We start from the raw sequence: 27,143 nt of genomic DNA on the forward strand, positions 1-27,143 counted from the left end.
CTTCACTTTATATTACTGGTTTAAACGTGCTTCTTGTCCCACACAGAATAATAGAGATTTCCAAACATTCATGCATCTATTGAGATCTATTGTGAACCAATGCTCATATGTTACTTATTTTCTGGCAACTCAAGAGTCCAGTTTAAAGAGCAAACCCTAGCATCTTACAAGGTAAAACAATTGGACATGATGCATTTTACACAAGGGAGGGGATTCGTGTCAAAGGCCTGCAGCTTAGCAAGCAGGATGAAGAGTGCCATCACAGACGTTTTCTATGACCTAAGCACTATCCAAGTATTTTAGGACCGTTAAACAAGGAGCACAACAAAGAAGAGTCATCTTAAACCTCATAAGGTTTGAACCCTTACACAATTTCCAGCAAGTTATGTCCTCTTTTTACTCCAATAAGGGAACAATCAATCTAATCAGAGTACTAGAATTAATTGCGTGCTGCAAAACACAACGCAAATCCCTGAGCACATTGGACAAGTGAGAAAAAACTAGCTTACTTTTAGTACTAACACCATCCTTAAAGTGCATGGTATGAGGTTTTTTTGGGGGGTAAAAAAGTGAAAGGAGAATCTTATAATGAACAGCAGAACATGCACAGAATCTTTACAAGGCCATAAAAAAAATTTAGGGAGATGTCACCCAAAGACAATATTTTATGCCATTTCCATGCATAAACAATTTATGGTAATGTGTTCCTTTCCTGCAGCACAATCATGGGACGACAAAGTTCACAGTGAAGTTTTTTTTTGCAGCAGGGCAATCAATGGCTGAGACGAAGAAGCAGCTCAGGGAAACATTTGAATTACTTTTGAAGCAAAAATAGAAAAAAAAACATTTTTGTTCCGTCATCCTTAAATGTGAATATTTGCTGCCTTTTTTTAGATTTGGATTAATAGCAAACTGGATATTTGGGGTTTTTTGGACTGTTGGTTGAACAAAACAAGCAATCTCAAGATGTCAACAAGGACTCTGGGAAACTGTGATTCATGCGTTTCATTATTTTTCGTCATTTCTTTGACTAAACAATAAATTAAATGTGGAGCCTGTGACTCTGGAGAGGGATTGTTGATATTTAGCTAGTGAGCATATTTAGTTATCATGTGCCAGATTAACCGTCCCTCTTGCTGCCCCCCCTTCCCCGCTTGAATGTACAGGACACGCTGGGATAGTGTTGTGTGGATCGGTCCACTTTGTTTCCTATTTACAGAGTCTGGGCTGTGGATGAGCACCAGATTTTTTACATTTTTCTCACTATGCACACACAGAACAGACAGCTAGCAGACCATGAGGAGATATTCACTGAATTTGACAAAATCTCCATTGGATTAGGACCTTTAATCAACAATAAAAACACTTGTTATTTGGAGTACATCACTGGAAAACATCTACTTTGACTGCAGGTTCTCATCAAAGCCCTTTGGTCAGGGAGGTAAATACTGAACACTAACTAGAAGGTAGGTGGTATTTTCTGAAGTGCCCAAGTTAGCAAGCAAATGTGTTGCTCTTTATTCATATCAATACATAATCCAGCTGTGAGAATTCATCACAGTAGAAGTAGGAAGGTCTGACTGAACAGTGGAGTGACAGAAGGTTGTGCAAAAGCAGTTCCAAGTAGTTGACCAACAAAATGAAAAATCAACAGACACCAAGCAGCAGTCTCACCAAACAAACCTCATACACAAAAGTGATTGAAAAGCTGGGTCAAAATCCCGCACAAGCAGATATTTGAATTCAATTAGTCTCTGCTTAAGGCTCCATCCGGGCCCCTTTATCACACACAAGCACACCACAAGGACTTAAGGACTTTACACACAGTGCGATTTCTGGGCTGATCCAGACAAAAGATGAGGGAAAAAAAAAATCACCAAAATGGTGGTGAGACATGACCATCGACAGCTGATTTAGAGATTTGGAGACTAAAGACGTGAAAATACTGTCAGAAATGTCAATTCATACAAAGCAAGTGCTTCTACAATCCATGTCAACAACCCAATCAGAATACAGAATAACTATAACGCCACAGAGTATAAACTGGTCTACTCCCTCAACGTTGAAAGCCCCTATCTATGCCTGGAAGTATATAAGGTAAAGTAAAACTAAAGTGAGACGCTTCCTGAAGTAATGCCATGAATAGTTTGCTTCACTTGCACACAGTTTTTCAACGTACTTGGCAGGTAGGCTGTTCATATCTTAAGAGAACAAACCATAGTTCTTCTTTGGATTTAGACTTTCTCATCACATCTCTTTGTGTAAACCAACTCCATGATGTTGAGATCCAGGTTTTGTACTGCGTTCTTCTTGTAGTGAAAAATAGTTCTTAAAAACTAACTAAATAGTTGTTGTCCTGCTACAGCATCACACGCCTCCCTCATGGTACCAAATGATGTGAAAAAAAACATTTAAAATGGGGCCTAAAACATCAACACAGTTCCTCTTAATTTATACAGTAGAGGTAGGGCTCATGATGCATTCAATGAACAACCTAAAAAAGGGAAATCCTTGCAGCCTCTAAAATGTCAAGGCGCAATGCTATTCATGCGATTATAAAAATGATAATATAATGCAGTGCAGTGTTTTGGATGGTTTTAGTTGAAAAACATCACCTTGAGCTCATCTCATTGGCAAAATAATTTATAAAGAATGTAGTTAAGCTTTTTTTTTTTTTTTTAAAAAAAAAAGCACCCTAACCTTGATTTCTCCTAATTTGCAATACTTGTATTTTGCACTCCCTGCCTCATTAGGAGTCAAGTGTCTGCAGGGCTGCAACCAACCAAATCCAGTCCTAGTTAGACCTGCTTTACCTCTCCTGTAAACGTCCACTACCCCACGCTGCTCCTACAGCGTCTGCCTTGCTCCAAAAACAACATCAGATATGACTACTCCGGCGTGGCAGAGTTTCAAACACGTGTATGGAGTGATATTTAGAATACACAAACATAAAAAGTATTTTGCTTCATTTTTTTTTTTTTTTTTCCCCCAACCTTTTCATTCTGTCCTCTAAGAATCACACTTTCCATGTGCAACTACACAGCAGCAACGGTTTGCAACAGGACATGCACTAACACCACTTTCTCCACAATGTGCGTTTGAGCAATTACACATCTGCTTACAGCAACAGATGCAAAAGTTTGTGTCATCCTCCAGATGTCAGCTACAGGGACTGGTTTGTTCGTGCACACATGAGCAGCATGGAGGACTCAGAGCCTGATCATTTGTTTGAACCCCCCCTCCCCTCCCCTTCCCTCCAACCCCTTCCCACAGCCCTGGGAGACCCAGCTGCCCTGAAGAAACTGTGCCAGAGAAAGCAGAAATGAGCAGCTCTTATTTACCTCTTTTTGGTTTCGGGAAGCTTTCGTGCAGGTGAAAAACAACTTTCTCCACAAAGTGCTGGATGTTGCTGTGCTCTGGTCCTCGGACAAACACCATCCAGTCGTGGGTGAAGCCTTCCACTGTGGGTTTCTTTCTGACCTGGGCACGATGACCAAGTTCTAGTTTCACCTGAACAGCACCCTGTGGGACACAGTGATGCTAGGTTACTGCTCCACATGCAACCACGTTTAAAAACAAAAATCAAAACGTTTGGCAGAGAATAAAAATAATGTCTGAACTAATACTTGTAGCAAAAGCCGAACCCGATCCGTTCCTGGCTTTGATGCGCTACTTTGACTTGCAGAACCCCCCTTTATGTTTCGCTGTCTCATACACGAGAACCTCGTGTCGAACTCCATTCAGAAATCTGACATTTTATGCAACACTGGAAATTTACACAAATGGGAAAATCTAAACAACGTCCTTTTACTTTTTAAAAAATACTATTTGCTACAGGTTAATTCTTAATAAATGCTCACATTTCCACAAACTTTAGACTTTACTGAAGTGTATTCCCTCTGTGTTCTCTCGTGGAGTAACGTTGCATTACTGTTACAATATAATGCAATGACAATAAAGACAAAACCTGTCGGGAAAGTTGCCATTAACCCGATTTACGGGCCAAGTTACTTCATGTATTGCGTGTATCTTTATGCCGAATGAAAGAATGAAGTGTAGACGTTCTGAAATACCTTAATTTACAAATTAACAAAAGCGCTCTTTTTGTCTGCAAAAAGCGAATATTAAAACCCCCCGTTATTTAAGCGGAATTTTGCAGTGCACTGTTGGTTCAGCTGATAGCGGCACGTATCGGCTCTAGCTAGCCGTGCGGCTTGAAAATCCTCGTTACGGAGTAAAAAAAAAAACCAGCGACTCCTCCGGTGTGACAAACGGCAAAATGTCCAAACATATCCTCCATTTGACCGGACAGGCCATAGCAAATCTCCCGAAAGGCTACTCACCGAGTTGGCCATCCTTGAGGCCCCGTGTTACTGTTATTTCATGGAGAATTAGTTTTAAATGAGATTAGAGGTGAGTACAGTTTGCCTATGACGGCGGACATGGTCTCTCCTGGACTGAAGTCAGACTCAAGACTTTCAAAGGGTCGCCGGCTGTCAAATACCCTCAATAAACTAGATACATTCCGGTGGTGACTTTCAGAATAAAACTTCTGCAGTAACGCTTCGCTATAGGTACCACCACATGGGTACCACCCACATTATCCAAACCAGTAGCACAATATTCTTTAAATTATTATGCAGCTGTTTGATTTTAAAGGAGTTTCTCTTAATACTGTATGTTTTTGTTGATGATTTGGGAATTTTGTTTAAGATAGGTAGGGTCTAAACTTTGATCTTATTAGACGTTCAATTTGCTTTTTTATTCTTTAACATTCTTTATTGTTTGGACATGTACACATAGCTCTGTAGTCCTGGCTTGTATGAATTTATGGTATCTTGTACATGCATGACCTAGTAATGAAAAAATAATAACAACAATAATAACAAATCAATTGCTTATATATTTATCTTACCAACATTAAGATCTCAGTACATTTTTAAAGCCCTCTGCAATCTGTCAGGAAAATAATAAAAATATGCGGGTGAAATACTTAATTTAGGCTATTCATTTGTTTGCTGTTTTGGTAGCAACCAAATCTGCATGTGACTATTTTTAAATTGCACTATTCAATATTGCGTGTGTGCAAGAAGTAGCTTGTGTGATAGCTGTTTAGTGCTACGTGTTTTCCACGTGTATCTGCAACAGTAGCATCACTTTTACCATCAATAATTAATTCATTTATGGCCCTCAAACATTTGTTGAACTCCTTCCAAACTACTGAATCTCAGATGAAGAAAATGTCTATTTTATTCTCCAGCCCTTTATTTTGAGCGTAAGAGCTTCATATTTCCGTCACTTTTCTGGCTCAATTCGATCAACTTGACAGCTTTAAGGGGTAAAGCGCACGCGCAGCTTGGTGTACCCACTGGGGCCGCAGACAGAGCACGAGATGCAGCGAGCCAATGGGAGAACAGCAGACACGCTGACCTCCAATCAGGTGGCCGCAACCTTTCTGTAATTATGTTGCCTTCAAGTCCCAGGGGGAAAGCCGGCATGAAACGTGTTTTAACAGTTTGTATGTGACGTTCAAAGTCTTTCGAAGCTTAACATTGCTGTGAAGACAGTGGGACGATATCTGACTTTGAACAAGCAAATGTAAAACCAAGATCTACACAGATTTTGAAGTAAAAGCATGATCATGATGACAAAAAACAAAAACAAAAAACAAACAAGTAACTTTTTCTGCTGATTGCTGTTCCAAAAAAAAAATTACCTAAGTTGTTTACGCAATCAGTTACGTTATATTGACCTCAAACAAAATATTTTTAGAGAGGAGACACAGCCTTACCGTCTTCTGTGTGCCGTGAATGGCTTCCATTGTATGGAAACATGTCTAATGCAGAAGACAGTGAAAAAATGTATTTAAACTGATTTCTATTGTGTGTATACAAATAGTGAAATTCTGATAATAAAACAAACGAAAAACTTTCAAATCAAGCTGAATTTTTTGTTTCATATTTGAAATGCACAACTAGTGTCAAAATAAATAAAAAAAAACCTGCTGACATACCGGTTTTTTTGTTGATTTTTATTTTCTTTATTTTTTTAAAAGCATTGCCATATTGATGTTATATCTATTGTGGGATTGTAGTACTTCATTATCTTAATTTCTCTATCTCAACTGGATTAAACTGTTAAAATAAGGTTAATAATATCAATAATAGTAATAATACATGTCACTACTGCTAATAATATTCAAATTAAAAAACATTTCATTTAAAATAGCCAGTCTTCCCCACGTGTCATTCGTACTAAGCATTGCAGTCCAATGAGGACATTTTCAGCTCATCTCTTAATTCTGACTTAAAAGCCGGTCTATACACTTATATATGGTTTTATAAGCTGCTTTGCACTGTCACTACGCCTTAAATTCTTCCTCTAATTTAATTACACTGATGTTGACATGTCATGGTGCACGACAGGCCGGTCTTCTATCACTTTTGGTCCTCCGTACTCGCCGTAGTTCCATGCGCGTTTGCAGGAGGCTGGATGAAGGAGGTAAAGTTATTTACAGCAACATGTCTAACTCTGATTTAGTTTTGACTGAGATGCTTAGATTTTACTCAGCTTGCTACAGTAGCAAATGCAGTCTGCCTGTCTTCGTGATAACTCACTCATGTTAGCATTAGCTTGTGCTGATAACTCCGATGTAGCTTCTGTTAGCCGACTCAGCTGAGTGCTAAACTAACGTCAGCTAACTTAACAGTTTATAGCTTATAGTGTAGTTTATTCTGGTAAAATTACCGAGTAGGAATGTTTAACTAGGCTTTGTCCTCAAGTGCCTCCGTGGCTGCTTTGGTATGCGTAAAAACAGCATCAGCACCGCGACATGCTTGAGAGATCGCGCCACAGTGAAGCCCACTAAAAAAACGTCCAATTTGATCTTTAGTAGTCTATTGACAAAATGCTCTAAAGCACAAAAGGTAATTGAAAGTTTTTTTGGACAAAACAGACTGTATCCTTTAATTCGTCGTGAGTGTACTGTAGCAAAAGTTACAGTTTAAATGAATAATTAGTCAAAACCTTGCTGCTAAAATAGACCACCACTGGCAGCAGCAGCAGCACCACTCAGTTATTACGATCACGATCTGTCAAGTGGCTGTGATACTTGGGGAATCTTTATGTGGTATTTCACGCAACATTGAAAGTCTTAGCAGTGACTTGAGTGGCAGCAAACGAGCATCAGATTGTTGATGTCAAAACTAGGGCTGTAACTTGGTGATTATTTCATAGATCTATAAAGCGTCAGAAAATAGTGAATAAAAAGTCCATTTGTGTTTCCCAAGAGGACGTCCTCAAATGCCTTGTTCTGTCCACAACCCAAAGATATTTAGTTTCCTGTCACAGAGGAAGGAAGGAAACCAAAAAATGTTCATATTTATGCCACAATCAAAAAAAATGTAGATGTGTAAAAACTACTCGAATCAATTAACCAGTTTTCTGACTAATTTAGACGTTGACGACTAATCGAGTAACTCATTCATCGTTGACTCGAATCGGAACATTAACTATGCTTGAGTATGAAAGTTATAGAACAAATTCCATCAAATTGTGTTAAATCGATTCTAAGCTCATTGGTAACAATGAAAACGTTGAAGATCAATAATCAGATTTATTTTGTATATGCATTATGGAGCATTTATGTCGCAATTAAAGTGAGAACATCTTAATTCGAAAATAAATCTAATCTGATGCAAAAATAAGAAGTTTGTTGTGATCACATTGACTCAGGAGGTAACAGTCCATCTTTTTTTTTTTGTTTTTATAGAAAAAAGTCACAATCTGTCCTTACTTTTTGAAGTTTTACACGTTGCTTTACTTTATTAAAAATCTAGAAAATATTCTTTGTATTATGAACTCTTTGGGGCTTCATGGACTAGAGGTCAAAAGGTTCTGTACTAAGTCAGTTTTCTTTGCAGTTTCACAGTAGTGAAATGTTATAATTAAAATACTGTTGAAAATCACTGTCATTGTAAAATCTACTAAAATAGTCAGTTCCCAAGATGACGTGTAGAAATGGCTTGTTCAAACAACGATCAACCACCTCCATTTTAGTTCAATAAAACAGAGAAATGTAGATATTCTACACATGGAATATGACTGCCATAATTACTTTATTCAGACCAAGAACGTTTACAGTAATGCAGAGTGCACTTTACAACCGGCTTATTCATTTAGATTTGCTGTAGTTTTTCTGAAATTGTGTCCATTTGCTTAAGTAGGATCAGCAAACTAAGAATTTCATCGTACAGTGTAACAGTCTAGTTTTCTGTGACTTCTTGAATCTTGAAGTTGAAACCAGAGAATAGGGATAAATCCTTTTTGTTAAATCCGTCGCGATTATTGTACATTTGTTTCCTGTTAATCCTGATGAACCTTTTCCACAATAACTAAAAAGTACCAGATTTATTCAAACCAGTCGCTGCGTCATGGGAAAGAACACAATCACCCGGCTGCCCTCTGTGCTGCTGGGATCTCAGGCCTTCCACCACGACTGTGCAAAAAAAAAAAGTTCCACCTGAAAGGCCGTGGAAACTCCCACGTGCCTGCCCGGCAATGTGCAGTTTGCTAGTGTCCCACAGTAAAGCCTCAGCGGTGTCATTTCTAAAGCACTGTTGGCTCAACACTGCTCGTGCATTGTCCTCACTTGTATCGCTAATGCAGACCTAGCAGTACGGGCCAGCCTATATTGTTTGGCTGTAAGGTAAATATGCTGTAGAAGCCGCTGGAACACTTTGAAACTTTTAAAGGTTTTAGCTGACCAATGTTTAAATTTAGAGAAGAAGCCAGGATCTCCTAAAATTACAGGCGTCACCTTAAACACAGCAAACGAAGACGGCTTCATTTGTGATATTGAATAATGTGTCTCTCACATATTTCAGTTTATTTCAAGCTTTCCAATGCTGGGTATGAATGTGGTGACGTGTCTGTATGTGTATAAGATGATTAAATGGCGTGGAGGCTAGAAACAGCAGAAAATGAGCACTTGGTGAAAGTTTAGTCAGAAGAACAGCTGTGTGTTAGCAGGTGCTGCTGACTTACCTGTTTTTGAGGCCGTGCAGCTGAATGATAGTGGAGAGAGTGTAGCAGCAGCAGCAGCAGCAGCAGCAGGGTGGTGGACAGTACAGCAAAGCAGGCTGGCTTATCACTTAGATAACAGCAGAGGGGGGGGTTGGGTGTTTGGGGAGGGGGTGGTGAGGGGTTAGGCTACAGGAGCCTTGTTAAACCGATATGTCGCTTTACTGATGTTGGTTAAGCAGAAGTCGATCGCAGCAAAAGGATAGCAGCATGTTCCATATCAGTGATACAGTCGTGCTCAAATTTATTCATACCCTTCCATTAAAGAAAAGACAAAATTCACAATAGTCCCTCAAATAATTAGAAACTGAAAAAAGTAATAATAAATAAAAATTTGCTAAATTGTAGTTTAGTGAAATAGGACATTGCTTTTGAATTGTGGTTGAAAAGAATAATAAAAAAAAAAAAAAAAAAAAAAACGGCCCGGGAAAAATAAAACAACTTGCCGAAGAACAAGTTGAGCATTCCAAACACAAATATTGAGGCACAACCACAAAGCAAAAGCAAGATCATCATCAACATCAACTTTATCATTACCATTACCAATGTCAACTTAAACCAATGTCAGTGTCCTTCTCCAACTGGAAGGGAAGAATACAAATAAAGACGACGACAAACGTACATGTCGTAGCCGAATCTAAAGCTAAAACTACAAGAACATGAACAGCTCCAGCTGTCAGGTCCACAAACGCAAAGACGTTTGCAGCCGTTTCTCGTCACATTGTAAAGTTAACATTTTAAAGTTTGGATCGTTGCTCCAGCGAGACATTTAATTTAATTATATAGCACCAATTCACAACATATGTCATCTCATAGCACTCAACATAGTCAGGTGAAGATCTTACGAATTTTAAACGGAGAACCCAAAAGTCTAAAGTAGCCTTTGGGTTCCCTCTGAGCAAGCGGTCAGCAACGGTGAGAAGGAACCAAAAAAAACAACCTCCGATAGAACCAGGCTCAGGAAAGGCGGCCGTCTGCCTCCACCGGTTGGGGTGAGAGTGGAAATGGAAGGGTGGGGATAGCAGGAGGGGTTGGTGTAGTGGAGTAGTGAGTTGTTGATGAGTGTGTTTAACTGATTGGATGCTTTATATAGACCAAGCAATGGTTTAATGGAGACATCGCTTGCTAATAAAACTCTAAATTCACAGGATTTAATGGGATATTAAATTCTTAACAGGTAACCAATGATATCAGTCTAACTCGAGCTACAGGTTACGTTTTGTTTTTACCACTGATCTTTAAAATAATCTAAAAGTAATAAAAAAATGTATATAAAACAGTAAAAATGTAGGTCTGAGAAGCTGGAACCAGAAATGTTTACGTCAAAAAAAAACACAACGCTAGTATACATGTTGCAATGATTTTTTTTTTTTTAAGTATTGATCGTGACATGTCAGTATTAGATTTTTATAGTCTATGACGTACTTCTTGTGGCCAGCTTCATGTTGTTCCACTCATCCAGTCGAGGCAGCAACTAAATAAGCCACTGAAAGCAAAGAGGAAGAAAAGTACCAGCTAGCAAAGACAGATCTAAATGATGCAGGTTCAAAATTTTAAAAAGAAAATCGACTTTGATATTAGAGAATAAGGAGCAATATGCTGATAAACACTGACCGTATAACTGTTGGTTTATAACAGCACATGGCGACTTAAAATTTTTGTCAATTGCCTCATTGTGAATTTTCCTTTTTTCACAACATGTGGTAAAAAATATATATATATTTTTCCAATTCCTCAATTTTAAAGAAAAAAGGGGCCGGGTCCAACCTCCCAAAAGGGAAAAATTAACCCCTATGATATAATATATGTCATAACATCAAAGTAAACAAAACACAATCCCCTCTGCAGTGGAGCGAAGCTAATGAGATAAAATAAAAACACAAAGAACAAAAAAAAAAGCAGTGGTTGTGGTGGTGGCCAATACGATAACTGACATTAATCTTAAAAATACAAAAATATGAAATGAAAAATTGCATTTTTTTTGATTGATGTTTGTTTTTCTAGTTCAATGCTATTGTTTAGTAAGCTTTTATCCTGAGATTTAAATATACAATAAACCATTGTAAATTATATATATGAACATTTAGGATGATTATTGATGATTTATCTCCTGAATGAGATGTCACATTTAAGTAGGTTGCACTATATGAATGTGTTCAACATGCCAATTGCTCCAATGAGTAAACACCATCAGGCCACCATTTTGACGGCACATGTGACCAAAAATCTGTAAAGAACGTTTTCATTGTTAGCAGGTCATCAGAACGCCTCATTTCACACTTTCAAAACTAATTTTCTCAGTGTCTGACCTGCTGTGACCCAGTAATTGAAGGGGACTAGAGGCTTCTCTGTGCAGCGTCTAATCGCACGTGAGGCGTTTAAGGGACGTCTGTAAGTTGTAGCTTCAAAAAACAACCTGCGCCCTCTTTAAACAAGGAGCCTGTCACTGTGGCACCTCCCAGCTCAAGTAAATTCTCAACATGTGGGACGTGATGCATTGCTTTTGTTGGCAAATGTGGCCAAAGCTGTTGAAGCATTGATATTTGGAATCAAGATGTTAAAAAAAAAGGGCAAGAAACCAAACCCTTGATGGGGGCATGACCAGCAGAGCTCCAAGCAGCAGCAAACTAAAGCAGTGAAGCATTTAAACTCAACACTGCTTATGATGTAGCCAGAGACGTTTCAGATCATGCCGATGAAAACGTAAAGAACATTTATCTGCACCTTTTTTTTGTTTACGATCATTTACACAATGTGTTAAGAAATCACAGATGTGTATAGGAGCTGGTGATATGGTTTACTTGTTTAATTTAATAGTTTCAATATTAGTTTGTGACTCCACCACGCAAAAAAAAAAAAAAAAGTATGCACAGAGCAGAAATTCCAAGTCAAATCAAATCTTGCTGGTTGCGTTCAGGCCCCCGGACAGCTGGCGGTCACCGGCGCCTGCACCGTATGTTGTCACACCAACCTGAGACGGGCCCCTCGTCTGCTTAGCAACCTGCAAGTTAGCGAGTAAGGTGGTGTACTGATGACTCGTAAATAATTAATGCAAAATTATGTCATGGCTGCGGGCCAATAATTTGATAACGCACGTCTGGGATCGGCTTTCAAAGGGTCAGCGCCTGAATGCCTCCAAGCAGTGCTTCTCCCTGGAATGTTCGCTCCATTAGTGCTATGAAGCGACAGGTGGCTGCATCAGCGAGCTTTTGTTTCAAAGGCTGACTTCACCGCCGCTGTTATGTGATATTGTGGCGTTAAATAGGAGGGTGTTCCCAGCTTCCTCTCTGAAATTATTCTTTTGTGTTTCATTGACGAGATTCTTTGAAAGTTAAATTCTAGCACATGTTACTTTCTGAAGTTTGAGCTTGTTCTAAAATAAAGGATTCTTTCTGCTCTCAGGCATGACCTGCAGATATGATGGAGAGCTTGAAGACACGGTTTGATTTCCCCAGCCCCGTCATACAAGCCCAGGTGAGCTGCTTCGCCGTGACAGCTGCTTCACGTGTGTCCCATCCAGATCTATTGTCCTGCAATAATTCAACAGGCAGGATGGGGGCTTCAGCGCCTGGGGCTGCTTTCACAAAGATACACACTTAGATACTAGACATTAGAATTTGTGTGGTGCACAAAGTTGTTGATGATAACAGGTACAACTGATTTGGGATGACGTATGGGGAAAAAAAAATGGCCGCTTGTGTCGAACATTTTAGCTCCGTTCACTCAAATCTTAGCTTTGGGGAAAAGTATGCACCTGTGGCCATTTTTACCCACGTTTATAGCAAATCTGCCTGTCCTGATGTAGATATACAGCTTGTACCTGTTCAAATGTACCAAAACACCTTTAATTTTAATAGAAGAAAACATATTGAAACAGTAATAGTAGCTGTCCCTTCAAAGCCACCTTTTCTTCCCGTCTATATTCGTGCAGGTCGGGCAATGCTGCTTGGTTCTGATAGTGGGTTTGGGTGGGTATTAAAAACAACCTTAGCGGGCCCCTGTTGTAGCTCACCTGGTTGAGCCATAGACTGTATAAAAGATGGACGTAGCAACCAGCCCCGAAAAATGAAGCCAACCCAGAAGTGTCAAAAACCTGCAATATCACTACGTCCGTTAGTCCTGGCTCCAAAAAGCCCTGGCTCCCATAGACTTGAATTGGAAAAGAAGTGATCACAGGTCATGAAATACTGCATTCCTCCAGTTCAGGATTTTTTTAAAATTAGTTTTCATGGTCAAATCCAGAGATCAGGTGGCCAATCTGAAAATAAATGAATACTGAATTTTTAAAAAATCATCAACATTTTGCGGGGCAAGGGGCGTGGCTGGCTTGATTGACAGTCGGCAGCGACCATACAGATGAAGCGAGCAGAAGACGGTAAATGTGCCTCTCAATCCGTCTGACCAATCACTGCTCCTATGGCTCCATCGCCCTCCGATGATTTTTGCGTCACTGGCTCCAAAAAGCCAAGATGTCAACCAGGAAGTAGCAAAACCCTGGCTTCATTTTCTCAGTGCAGAAACCAACGGGTGACGTCACGGAAGCTACGTCCATCTTTTATACAGTCTATGGGTTGAGCTGGCAACCAATGTGCAGGGGCTGTTGTGCCCTGTGCTTTGACTCACAGGTGTTTCTGTCAGGTGGTGTTGTATTTTAGCTTTGCGATATTTTGTGTACAAGATGACTACAGTATTTGTCTTCTGATAGACAAAACTGAATTACAAAATGTGTCTTTTTTTGGATATTTTTATGCCCTTTATTGGTGTTTATAGTCATTTCAGTGCTCCGGCTGTTTCCTGGTGTTGCTGCTGCTAATATCTAACTCATGTGGGGCGTCGGGTCACTTTTATTTTGGGTAGAGGTCAGCACCCACCTCCCATCCCTACTTGTAGCTCCACATCCGCTGTCTATGCACATTCGTAGCCTATTTGTGCTACTTTCTTGTGGGAAAGGAGCGTCACCAGGCACCGTATATCACCTCTAAGAGATCACGGTTGTATCATGGCATCGTCTTCGTCTAGCTAAATTTACTATTCAGCACGAAAAGAAATAGTGAAAAGTTTAGAGTGCACTTACAAACAATGTAAAAAGTTAGTCTGAAGGCCTGAGAAGTGAACGTTTGATCCTCTGTGTACTAAAAAAAAAACCTTGAGGAACATCCTTGGTTGCCCATCAGTAAACAACAACAGAGCAGGTGCACTTTTTATAGTGGATGAAAGCAGCAAAGATATGAATTCTTATGTGTACAAACTAAATGTGAGTGTTTGGAAGACCGGGTTGATTCCCTTAAGAGATTCCTGTTGACTTTTCCTGCAGAAGCGGTTTCTCGATTTTTTTTTTTTTTGATAGGTTTTCTCGTTAGCATGTAACCTTTGGAATCCATTGTAACTGTAATCTAATCTGCCCACGACTCCCGTCCTCTGCGAAAGGGTAAACTATAAACTGTTTATAACCACTGTTGAGAAATCGTATCCCCTCCCCGAACACTATTTAAAAATTTGTTTTTTTTTTGTTTTCCAGGCGGTGAGAAACCTTGTCGCTGCCGTGTTGAAGGAAAAAGGGTCAAATGGGCAAATCGCTCAGTCCTCCACCCAGGTAGGTTCCCTTAGGATTATGATTTTTATAGCTAAATGGAAAGTAGAATGTTTTTATTGACTAACGTGAAGCATTTTCTGACAGTGGTTTCTCATGATGCAACACAGAAAGCGTAAAGTTTGGGCAATTAATCTGTGTTTAACTTGGCTTGACTGTGTGTCAGGGCCCAGCCATGGAGGTGCTGTGGCAGCAGTGCAGCAGCGACTGCGCCCCGGTGCGTTCCGCCTGCTGCGACGCCGTGGTTCTGTTGGTGGATCAGGGCCACGCAGACCTGCACTACGTCCTCAACAGCGTCCTCAACCTCCTGCCTTCTGCCAGGTACGCAAAACACACCTGTATCAACAAGAACGTTCTTGTAAAAGACGTGGGGTTGTTATTGTATTAATCCTCTGAGCCCTTAAGCAGCGTCTGGGTGTTCTTTCTGCTCCTGCCTCCCTTATTTTTGGTTGCAATATGAAGTCCTGCACCTCTGTGAAAATGGAACGACCATGGCTAGAAGTAGGGGGAACTTAAAAATGTCTTCAGTGTCGCATGACAAAGTTACCAAGACATGAATCTTTAAAACAGAAAAAAGAAAATTGGAATTATTTTATTTCACAAAATTGAAAAAAAATTTAATAAAATGTCTTTTTTTTTTGTCAATTTTGCAAATGAACACAGGTTTTAGAAATGTGGAGGAAATGGCTCTACATAGTATAGATATTTTCCCTCTTACATTTTTTATTTGTTTAAATGCTTTTCTCCTTTCTGCTCTGTGTAAAGTCACAGATATTTTTTGTCATGTCACTTTTGGATACTTGTCTTTTTTACAGGATCGGGTGCAAACAGTTAATTTTTGGAGATTAAAAAAAAAAAGAAAAAAAAAAGACATGTACAAGGAGATGTAAAAATGTTTTCACCCTCACCTGGTGACCTGGGGCCTAACTCCCATTTTGGTGCTACTACAAAGCATTATATAACGTTCCTTGTTTGAAACAATTAAAGAAAAGTACCCTCGTACAATAAAGTGATAACATTTGGAATCAAGAACCGGCAAAAAATTTAAAATCCGAAGCTTTTTTTTTTTTTTTTGTTTTTAAAGTTTCTGGCTGTGATAAATGGTGTCATCTTTTCCATCTAGCCAATAGGTTTAAAGGTTCAGAGGGACAACGACAACAAAACAAGACAAAAAGACTCAAAATTCAAGACAAAATACATTTTTAAAGCTTTTCTTTAAGTGATACAACTTAGTTTAGGCCATACTGCCATCTCCTACGGGGCTCTATTAATACTTTTACATCACATGTCAACAAAATATGCTCAGGGGTTTCCATACTTTTGTATACAACTAAATGTAACAGCATAATTTATCCCTGCCTCATTGTCCTTACCCCCTCTACCCATCTGGACTTTTCAACACAACATTATACGATGCACCTTACTTTGAAAAAGTTAAATTAGCAAAAAAAATTATCTCAAGCTAACGGTTGGTTCAACAACAACAACAGCAAAAAATACTTACACATAGTCTTTTTAGCTCCCAAAATAAAGACAATGTTTTTTTGTTTTTTTTTTTTGTAATAATCAGATTTTATTTTATTTCCATAATCCACATTATAACGATGCATGAAATGCACACGTAAGAGTGTTGGCCTAAGTTGGAGGGAGATAAATAAAACTGCTGAAATAAAAACTAATAAGAAAACAAAACAAAATCTAAATCTGAAAATAAACCCGAGGGAGAAAAAAAAGACGGGTTTTTTTTTAATACTGCACTAACTAAAATGCTGATTTTAACTTGGATGAAATTAATATGCGAAGTGTGAAATGTGTCCTAAGCCTAATCTAGCAGTTCTTCTCCGCTCTACAAAGCATTTCAGTCAATTTTCGAGTTTTTAGTTCGATGTGCAGACCTTGATGCCTGTTATTGAGCTGCTTAGATAGATTGAAGGTGTTTCCACGGTTCATTCCAACTTGCAACTTAAATACCCATACTATGATACTATGTAGTACGCCAGGAAATGATTTAGAGTGTCACAATACATCATATGTCAAATTCAGTTTGCAAAAATCACCAGGGTGTCCGACTACATCTGTTGCACTGTGCAAACCAGCATGCTTTACTGGCCATTCTGACCTCTGTCGTTCTAACTAAACAAGCTTCGACTGCTGAGAATGCACAAGCAGGTGATTTCACACTGCAGACTGCTATGAATATATAAGCAGGACAGCAAGCAACAGTGCATACTTTTGTAAAGACAGCTGTTGTACATGCCGAATGAAAAAGGACAAAGTATGTTATTTGGAATAACAGGAGACCCTGCTGCCACTGTTCTGTATGATGTTGTTATTGTCCAGTATACTCAGTGTCTACAGTTTTCTACAGTTCTACAAGTAGAAATTTGTCATTGAATTGGTACCAAAGTATCAGTTCTCGTGGCATCTTTAATTCGTTTTTTTTTAATTAATGGCATTCACTAGCCTTTCTCTTAGCTTTGGGTTCTCATCTTCACAAGAGTTTGTGCAGTTGAAAGCCGTACGATGGACACCACTGACTGGACTGCATTTGATTTGAATTAAGGGCCACAAATATCGATATTAACCCCGTTTAGTGTTGATGCTATCACAGTTTGGAGGTTTGGTCCTGCATGTCATACAAACTAAAAAGAAAAATCTCAAAATTTTTATCAAAAAAGTTTCTTTCCCACAGTGAGATGAGAAAATGGAAACCAATCTGGTGTGTTTGTGCAGTACAGCTGGAGTCAGGATATTATAAAAACCGTGAGCGAAGGGTAACAGTTAGCCTGGCCCTGTCCAAAGTGGAAAAAAAGCAATTACCAACACCTCTCTTTGGGAAACCTGTGCATTTACAGGAACGTCAGAATGCCAATGTATACATAAAAATGCCATCTTAGAGGCAGAGTTATGGGCTCAAACTTATTCCTGACATACAACAGATGGGTGCAGAGCTTCCTGGAGTTCTGTCCTTACAGTGAGGTTGCCAGGATTAGTCCCACTGGGTTTAAAGCTGAAAACGTGTGACTGAATGTATCTGGCAACCCGCACTATGGCCGGTAAATGGGTGGTGAAGTGCTAGATGGACGACGTAACTGTTAAAAATATAGTTCCAGTGCATAGCTCACACTGAAACCACAAATTGTCTTTTTGTTATGTCATTTTGACCTTTTAGTGATGCATATTAAAAAGGGACAATCATGCAAGTAACCACTACAATACCATGGAAGAAACGGTTTATGCTACATCTAGAGTGTCCATAGCTGATATAAGGGTGAAATCCAGAGATGAAGAATATTCACAAGCTTCAGAGGTGTTGGTAGGTATATTTTTACCCAGGCTAGCATGGATACAAATACACCTACCAACACCTCTATGCCTACTACCACCTGCTTCTAGACTTTAAGCTAAGCTGGGCAACTAGGCTCAACCTGGCTCGTTTTTTTCTGTACACACAGATTTTCCTCAGACTCCCTGTGTTGCGATAACGATCTCTTCTGTGTTCTGTTTTTGATTCCAACAGAAATGTCCAGGAGCTGATAAAAGTCATTGGACGGCTGCTACAGATGCAGGCTGACCAGAGAGACGGAGAAACACCCTTCACCTGTCCTTACTCCATCAGGTCAGTCTGGTTCATAGGTTGTGTCTCTATGTGTTGGTTGTGTATAAAATGACTTATCCATTTACTCTTTAATTTATCAGGTTGAACATAAGTTGTGACAAAGCTCCTCTAGTGTCTTCTTGTTTTCATGAAGTTCACCCAGTATCAGGGATGAACGGATTTTGGTACATCCATTCCTTTTTCAACGTAATAAAATCAGGAACATCTAGAGGACATATAATAACATCTGGCGCTGACCCTTTCCAATGCCAGTTGGTACACATTTTTCTGTCTTTATTACATTTGATCAACTATCTGTAACTCTTTCCTTGAGTTAAACTGCGATCCAAGTGCTACAAGGTTGCATGGATTGGAATTGGGTGTGCATTTTTATTTACTTTACCTTTGAGGAGTATTTCCTCTCTGACGACCAAGATGGATCAAAGCCTATCCTCCTGTGCTGTCAGGGATGCAGGAGTAACATCATATGCAGTTGAGCTGCCCGTGCCAAGACCATCACCGTTGGTAACGAGTCAAGATTTTGCGGTCATTTTTAAGGCCTTGCCAAAAGATCTCAAGCAGTAATCAGATAAACTGTGCAGCTTACAGATATAATCAGAACATGATAATAAAGATAATATAAACATGCTGTCAAATCTTCAAAGTGACAGATGACCAGTGAAGGGCAGCAAGGACTGATGGGATTTGAACCAATCACCATCAACACCCATAGAGCAGTTTTTCAGAAGTATCTACCCAACTATGTGCACAATATATTCAAAGATTTGGGTCATTCCTTAAAGGGCCCTGCAGTGGAAAATGGCCTCAAGTTGCTGAGGCTTGGGCCAGAAGAGGTAACAGTATTTTTTTCTGTTTTGGCAGCATTACATCAAGACTGAACATAATCACAGTTGGGAATACATATGACTGCTATCTGGATATGTTACCTGGACAGTGACATTGAATCTACAGGTGTTTGATTCAACCTCAATGTGCAAGTGAGGCGGGACTGGCCGTCTTGTCATCAAACATTACCCACGTCAAAGAAAGCAATGCTCTATTTTTTCACATTGCATAACTGACATTACTGTACTACCTGTAGCTTTAGTTGGGTTTCTTTAAGCTCGGCCACCTCTCATCCTGCTGTGGAATTACATTTACACCTGACTGAGATGTGACACAGTGCGAGCCTGACCGCCTCCCAATTCGATCTGATCGCATTCCAATCCCAAAGTGTTCTGCATGAATTTACACCTTGTATTAACGTGCGTCTTCCTCTGGATACAGATTGCATGCTAATACCAGGTGAAAATGGAATCTCAGTGACACATCTGTGCCATGCTTTATTGGGATGTACAGTTTTAGTAGCGTGTATATAGTAAATAAAAGGGGGCCCAGAATAGACCCCAGGGGGTTCCCACAAAAGAGAGGAGCTCAAGAGCAAGAGAATTAAAAAAATAATTCAAGTTTTTTCCACTTCTTAAAAAAAAAAGTGCAGGTTTGCTCATCATTCCTCTGAGTATTCATAATGTTGCGCTCACTAAGTTAATTTGTGAGATAGGGACATCACTAAAAAGACACAAGCAATTCGGTAAACCCACAAATGGGGAATGAACTAGAAATTGCTAGACAGTGTAGGGGGACTTTTCAGGGGAACCCAAGTGGTGCAAATGTCATGAGCAGTGAGTCGCTGGTTCGCACCATGGCTGGCCTAGACTACTGCATGTTATGCTCCTGCTCTTTTTCCCAATATTTCCTGCTTTTCCTGTTTTCCATATTAGAGTAGGGGGACTTTTCTGTGGCACAGGTCAGCTTGTTGGATATCCCCGGGGACTCCACTATCCCCAGGACTGCAGCAGTCTGGATGTAGTCACCTCCTCCCTCCCTCATCCTCCTCCTCCTCCTCCTCCTCCACCATCCTTAGATCGGCACCTCTGCCAAGATCCTGGGGCCTCCTTAATCAGTTACAGCGGGTGATAAAAAAAAAAAAAAAAAAAAACGGAGCTGCTTTTGTCTTTTTTCTTTTTTCCTTCATGTTTCCCTTCCTCCCCCTGCTCTCCATTTTTCCCCCCTTTACCGTCCTTTTTTTTTAATGCTTCTCCTTCTTCCCCTCTCTTCCTCCACATCTCTATCCCTACTTTCTTTCATTCCCTCCTTCCCATTGTCCTTCTCTCTCATTCCGTCTTCATCGCTGTCTCTGCTGTCTGCGTCTGTCTGGCGGCCTGAACCTCCCTGGTGGGAAGATGAATGTGTTGAGGGCAGCAGGGTGGCGCCGTTGGCCTGGCAGTCTGGCCCGCCATTGGTCGTCGGGCCTGGCACTGCTGGGTAACTGTAAATGCTGCGGGATTAATGGAGGATGCACACTGGTGCCCATTGTTGACCGTCTGCTCGCCGCAGCCCCGTGCAATCTGCCACCGGGACTCTGAGCCACTTCAGCCCCCAGCAGGATCAGGGGAGGTTCAGGGCTCTGTCCGCCACACCACCTCATTTCTCATGTGATGTTAGTCTGGCTCAAGCGGTGTAGTCTGTCCTGACTGTCCCCTGCAGGCTTTCCCACATACTCAATGTATCTGGCTTGTCTGCTCAGGTACAATCAGATGGTAATCTGCGCGTTTGTATTGAAATAAATATCCCTGTTACAACTAAATGAGGACAGCAGTGATTCTACTTGTAGCCTTTTGATGGAACCTTCACATTGTATTTTCATTTGTTTGGAATAAATCTGGACAGTAGGCAGGGGCAAGAAGGTCTTTTTTATTCATGTAGTTTACACAAACCATTCATCTCTTTCTACCACATGCAAGAATTATGTCTTGGTTGATATTTTGAAGACCAACTTCCTCCTCAGACTATTGCATTTTGGCATCTTGCTTTTTGAGATAAATGTTAACATGGATTTCTGGGACACCTTAGTGGTTCTGCAGTTAGAGCAGTATACAAAAGTATTATCAAATTATAACTGTCACATAGTTTTTATTAACTTACTTCAGTTCAGTCAACATCTGTATTGGCCGTCGTTTTACCCTTCAGGATTTACAGTTGAAGTCAAAAGATTACATGCACAATGTTCGTGGAGAGAACGATTTATTTCGACTTTTATTTCTTTCAATATGTCCCCAGTCGGTCGAACGTTTACACACACTTTGTTAGTGTTTGGTAGCATTGTGTTGTTTAACTTGGGTCAAATGTTGCAAGGAGCCATCCACAAGTTTCTCACAGCAAGTGCTCAAATATCAGCCCACTCCTACAGATGGAACTGGTGGAACTGAGTCACATTTTTAAGCCTCATTGCTTTTTTTTTCTATTAGATTGACATCAGCCACACCAATGCCTTAGTTTCGTTGTCCTTAGGCCATTTGCCACAACTTTGATGTTGAGATGTTGCTTCAATTTATCAACATGATTTTCTTTCCTCATGATGCTAACTATTTTGTGAAATGCGCCAGTCTTACTTGCAGAGATTCCCCCCCACAGCATGATGCTGCCACCACCATGCTTCATGGTTGGGATGGTATACTTCAGCTTGAAAGCCTCACACTTTTTTCCTCTGACTTAAGGATGGTCATTTTGGCCACACAATTCCATTTTTATTTAATCACACCAGAGGGCATTTCTTCTAAAGTAAGATCTTTACCCACACGTGCGGTTGCAAACTGTGGTCTGACTTCTTACTGGCTATTTATACATCTGTGACTTCTTCCTTACTGGGAGGCCTTTCATGTTAAGTTGATAGAGGATTCATTTTCCTGTGACCTGAGATATTTCTGTAGCTGTTTCTTTCTGCACCTTTAAAAGTTTTTTTTAAAGCTGTTTTTGTGTGATTGATTCGCATGTTTTGCATTAAAGTAGGTTCATTTCGATGAGACAGAAGACTTCTCCTTCCTGAGCCCAATGATGACACTTAAACCTATCTTGTATAGATGAATGTGTTCACCAGTAAAAACACATCCACAGGTAGACTCAGTTGATATCAATTAGCCTATGAGAACCTTCAAAAGCCACGATATATAATTTCTAGATTGGAACCATCATTTTAATGTAGGTAAATGTCTGACCCACTGGAATCACCTTTAATCTGTCTATAAAGAATAATTGGAAAAATAACTGGCTTTATGCACAAAGTAGATGTCATCAGCTTCCCCGAACTATAATTTGCTAATATATAATTTGTGGAATGGTGAAAAAAATTTCAAGTTGTTGGCTTCAACATATGTGTAGGTGTATGACGTGTCATACAGCTGGGCTACATAGCCTTACATAAATATATTTTTCCTGTTTGTTATTTTTACCAGTGATGACCTTTTTTAAGAGCTTAGTTTTTTAAGAGTCCTCTGGATGATGAGGCTTAACCTTTGGCAAACAGCCTTATATTCATTACCTAGGGTGAAGAATACTAAATGTTTTCTAGCACTGCTTCTCAATTGCTGCAGTGTTGTGATATTCCAACTTGTTTGTCCTTCTTAATTTTTTTATTGATTAACTTGCTGGGTCAAGCTGATGTTTTACTGGACCACAATGCAAACTGCTAACTAGAATGAATTACTAAGTGACTGAATAAGAACTTACAGTCTCAATACAAACTCATTAAAACATTGAATACCTATTCAAGTGCTTTCCCTCTATACCTTCCGGTGTGGTCAACAATAGCAAACCATTTATTGCGAGCAAGTGAGACGTGGAATCAAATAATTTTGATGAAATATCACAATTTTAAACTTGGATTTGATTAAATGATGGCACATAGTTCAAGGTCCTTTGAAAAGGTACTGGAAAATCTGGAAAGTCTTTCTGTTTTTCCAGATAAATGGCTTAATTTTGGTGATTTATTTCTTTTTAAAAGGCATGCCTGTCAAACCCGCCAGCAAGATTTTGGGTTTATCGAGTTAAGGCTGCAACCGTGAACTGCAACATCTCAAATTTGCATTCTGCCAGGACCTTTTGTATCTTGTCATTCCCTAGCTCGCTCACTCTGCTTCCATTTCTTATCATCTCTGCATGGCATTCTTTTTAACAATGCTAAGCACTAGACATTGCACTCTGAAATTTACAGAATCCCAACTAAAATAATAAGTAAACAACACTACAATTCTGAACAGACACTCAATGCAGACTTGTGGTTCTTGACAGTTTTTCCCTCTTGAGAAAAGGGTTGCAAAAAGCAGTCTTCGTTGATAATATGATTGGTGGTCAGACAACATTCTTAATTTATGACTGTAATGCTTCTTAGCTGTAGTTGTGTTTATTATTTTACAAGCAATACAGAGCTAAACTTTCTGATATTCCACACTGTTAGTGCCAATTTTGTTAGTATGTGAATGGCTCCAATGCTTTTTCTTCCTTCAAAGCCAGAGTATCATTGTTTTTAGGGATGAGGACAAGTACATTTCACTGTTGAGTGAGAAGGAGTGTTTTTGGAATGTGCTACTGCTTAAAGATTGCTTTAAAAATTTAAGTAATGGATCATGTTTTAGTTAGGCTTGCCTTTTTTTTCTCATGCTTTTATTTGGTCTGCGGTTGAACCCAGACTTCACCTTAGAGGCTGATGAAACCTATAGACATCCAAAGGAAGCTGGGTGTTGCAACAGATAGATCTTGCCTGGCCCATTTGTCTGCCGGCGCTCGGATTTAACGGTGAACTTGGAGACGAGCTAAAACGAGGAAGATCTCTTGTCTTGACTTCTTCCTTTGTGTGGCAGCTGAAAAGTAGGGAGCGCTGCAATAGGCTGATGGATGGGAGCTGTATTGAAGCTAAGGGTCTGGAGGGAACCTGAGGAGGGGGGGCAAAGATGGTCATACAGATTAGGCCATGTGAAGGCTGGATAGAAAGAGCAGGTGGAGGAGGGGAGTTCAGCCACTGAGTAGTTCCCGTCTGGCCCACGCTTTAGGCTGTCACAGGCACAGACACGCTCAGTCAGTGAACTTCCTTCCTAAACTTGGATACGTGATGACTGATGGAATGCGTTGGGTAATTGTGGTGCCTTTGACCTCCCCCCGACAAACACACCCCCACCCTGTTGTGTTAACCTCTGTCCTTCTGTGGACTGGAAGCCTAACAATACACAGAGACTTCACCTTGGATTTGACCCCAGGGTTTTTTCTGGGGTTAATGGATTCGCAAATTCAGGGATAATGAGCACTGTCTATCTTCACAGGACTGGACAGGTAGAGGACAGGGAAACCTTGGAGTGGTGGAATTGGCAACTTGTGACTTTACCCTTTTTACATTTTCACCATTTTAAACAATTGGCAAAACCTAACAAGAAAAATACAATGTGAAAATAGATAATTGCTGTTATCCTGTATTTTCAAGTTTGGACAACAGGACAGTTGTGTCTAATTAGATGGTCGCTATCTCAGATTTGGCGATTATAGTGTCATAAATTCTAACCCCGTCTTAGCCGAGAAACAAGACAGACTACATGTTTGCGCTCCTTTAGCAAAACGTTTTTTTCTTTTTTATCTGTTTTACCTGTTGTCGAAGTTTTCAAATGACACAAGAGACGGTAGAGAAGGAACCTGTCTTTTGTCATGATGCCATAAGATTTCCAACTATGATGCACCACATGGCATCCAGCAGTGGATTGCTGCGTCTGATATCATTCTTCATGTTTTTCGGGTTGGGCTACTAATCTGTTGATAAAGTGCACTCTTTTTTTCCCCCTGAAGAACAATCTTGCAATCCATGGTTTTAGGGAGGCCTAAACCTTTGGGTGTGTTCTGAACGCAAGAACTGCCCCAGTAGAACCTTTTCAGGACTGTTTTTGGAGGAAGAAAGAAGTTCCTACTCCAGCTGTAGGTAGTTCTGAGCAGCTCTGAAAAGCTCATAGTGTCGATTCGTTAAACTCAGGAAAGGCAGATGCTGTTTGGTTAAACTTAGACAGGATAACAAAGACCATTTTTTTGGCCTTTTTGATGTCCAAGTAGCTGTCTTTTCCTTTCATCGCCATCAACAACCTAAAATTCACAATATAGGCAACATAATACATCTACATTGACCTTTTTCCTGTGTGCTCATAGAACTGGAGTTACATCCAGTAAATACTATTCTATATATTATTTCTATATTTTGGTGCACTTGGGATTTGATATCACCGTTGAAGCTGTTGGACCTGTTTGGTGAAGTGCACCAGTCCTTCTTGCAGCAATTCCCCCCACAACATGATGCTGCCACCACCGTGCTTCATGGTTGGGATGGTATTCTACAGCTTGCAAGCCTCACTTTTTTTTTCCTCTGGAAAAAGTGAGGCTTTCATTTTGGCCACACAGTTCCATTTTTATTTAATCACACCAGAAGACATTTCTCCAAAAGTAAGATCTTTGCTCACAGTAAATACTATTCTATACATTATCTCTATATTTTGATGCACTTGGAGTTTGAGATGTCACTGTTGAAGCTGTTGGATCTTACACTGAAGTGGCCGACTACGGAGATGATCCTGAAAATGTTCACACCACTTCATGCAAGGAAAGCCTTCATATCGTAAAAGCATTTTCTCTACTGTACTATAGTACATAATATAACAAAGACTGAGCCGATGTAAATGCAGATTAGTTTTCCCCTCAAAATTGAGACCACACACCAGCTAGTTTCAAACAGGCAGTAAATGGACCATTCTTTTAAAAGACTTACTGAAATAATTGGTATTGAGGGACCTGGAAGGAAAACACTAGGTTGAGATCTGAAAAAAGTGTCCAAGCACCCAAGCTTAGAAAGTGGGAAAATGAACTGCAGCACAAGTCTCCAGAGCATTTTTGATCTGAGTCTGCAAGCAACATAAATGACTCTGGATTGAGTTTTAGACTCATCGCAGCTCTATTTGGAAATGTGATGATATAAAGTCCTGTGAAAAGTACAGTGGAGACGCTTTAAAAATGTTTAATTATCAACTGTTAATAATTTGCACTTGTAGTTTTTCAAGGTGTTTGGCAGCTTGGTTGCTCGAACCACCTTGGAGAACCTGCCACAGCTCTTCCATAATGATGAGATCAGGGAGCTGTGGGGGCCAGAATTCAAATCAGAAAGTGGTATACTGCATCTGTGATGTGAACATGACCTTTCCATTGTTTCACAGGAGCAGCCCGCACCCATACATCACCGCCCTGGAGAACCGAGCGGACTGCTGGCCAGCTCTGCTGCTGGAGATTGATGACTTCATTCGGCAGGCTGCTGACAGGCAAGCATGGCCACAGCAGAGGCCTTGAACCCACCATCCAATCACTCACTTCTTTACTGCATAATTTTTTTCTGTGACGAGCTCCGCAGTCCAACTCATCACATCACCCTCGGCTGCTACCGAGCACGAATGGCAAATACATACAGATACTTACCATGTGGCATTTTGGTTTACAAGGTTTCACATGTGGTTGAGTGTTGAAAAAAGAATTGCATTTTGAAAATATAGTTTCTTATTACCCCACGATGTGTATTTGCACTGCAGAAATAAAGCAGCTTACATCGCCATGCTGGGTCCCTTCCTGCGGTACCTGTACTGTGAACCTCAGAGGCAACCCCAGCACGCCCTCCTCCGACACAGCCTCCTCAGGGTGCTGCTTCCCGTGCAGCCAGGAGCCGCGTCACCCTCCCAGACCGAGGAGAAGACCTCAGCGGTGTCTGACAGCCTGCTGCTCTGCCTCTGTCAGCTGGTTCCACACATGCAGGTGACACACAGATGTTTAGGCAGTGATTCACGAGACGGCTGTAACTGCCTTGAATTAATTGCTTTTTGAGGTCATGGTGCACAAACTAGAAAGTTCAGCATATCTTGTCTAGAAGAAAGAACACAGGAAATGAGTTTAATTTAGCCACGCTCTTGCACATTTCACACTTTAGTTTTTGGCTGCTACAGTCTAACTTCCTGTGGTATGACAAGCAGC

General features: G+C 40.2%; 2 protein-coding genes across 3 annotated transcripts in view; one reads left to right on the top strand and one right to left on the bottom strand.

Moving 5' to 3' along the window:
• The window catches only part of mllt3 (MLLT3 super elongation complex subunit), a 54,558-nt gene extending 48,333 nt beyond the window's left edge, over positions 1-6,225 (bottom strand). For both annotated transcript variants that reach the window (XM_008300510.1, XM_008300509.1), the window contains exons 1-3: positions 6,213-6,225; positions 4,344-4,457; positions 3,342-3,522 (exon numbers count right to left, since the gene is read on the bottom strand). In XM_008300510.1, the coding sequence (XP_008298732.1) occupies positions 3,342-3,522; positions 4,344-4,355 (193 nt within the window). In that variant the 5' untranslated portion in view covers positions 4,356-4,457; positions 6,213-6,225. The remainder of the gene's footprint in view (positions 1-3,341; positions 3,523-4,343; positions 4,458-6,212) is intronic.
• A 241-nt stretch (positions 6,226-6,466) lies between these two features.
• The window catches only part of focad (focadhesin), a 60,496-nt gene continuing 39,819 nt past the window's right edge, over positions 6,467-27,143 (top strand). Inside the window, exons 1-7 of the mRNA XM_008300512.1 lie at positions 6,467-6,501; positions 12,484-12,555; positions 14,600-14,674; positions 14,838-14,992; positions 18,192-18,290; positions 26,342-26,443; positions 26,708-26,927. Of these exons, the coding sequence (XP_008298734.1) occupies positions 12,499-12,555; positions 14,600-14,674; positions 14,838-14,992; positions 18,192-18,290; positions 26,342-26,443; positions 26,708-26,927 (708 nt within the window). The 5' untranslated portion in view covers positions 6,467-6,501; positions 12,484-12,498. The remainder of the gene's footprint in view (positions 6,502-12,483; positions 12,556-14,599; positions 14,675-14,837; positions 14,993-18,191; positions 18,291-26,341; positions 26,444-26,707; positions 26,928-27,143) is intronic.

This window comes from Stegastes partitus, unplaced genomic scaffold (genome assembly GCF_000690725.1).
Source record: "Stegastes partitus isolate 25-593 unplaced genomic scaffold, Stegastes_partitus-1.0.2 Scaffold1553, whole genome shotgun sequence".
Lineage (NCBI taxonomy): Eukaryota > Metazoa > Chordata > Actinopteri > Pomacentridae > Stegastes > Stegastes partitus.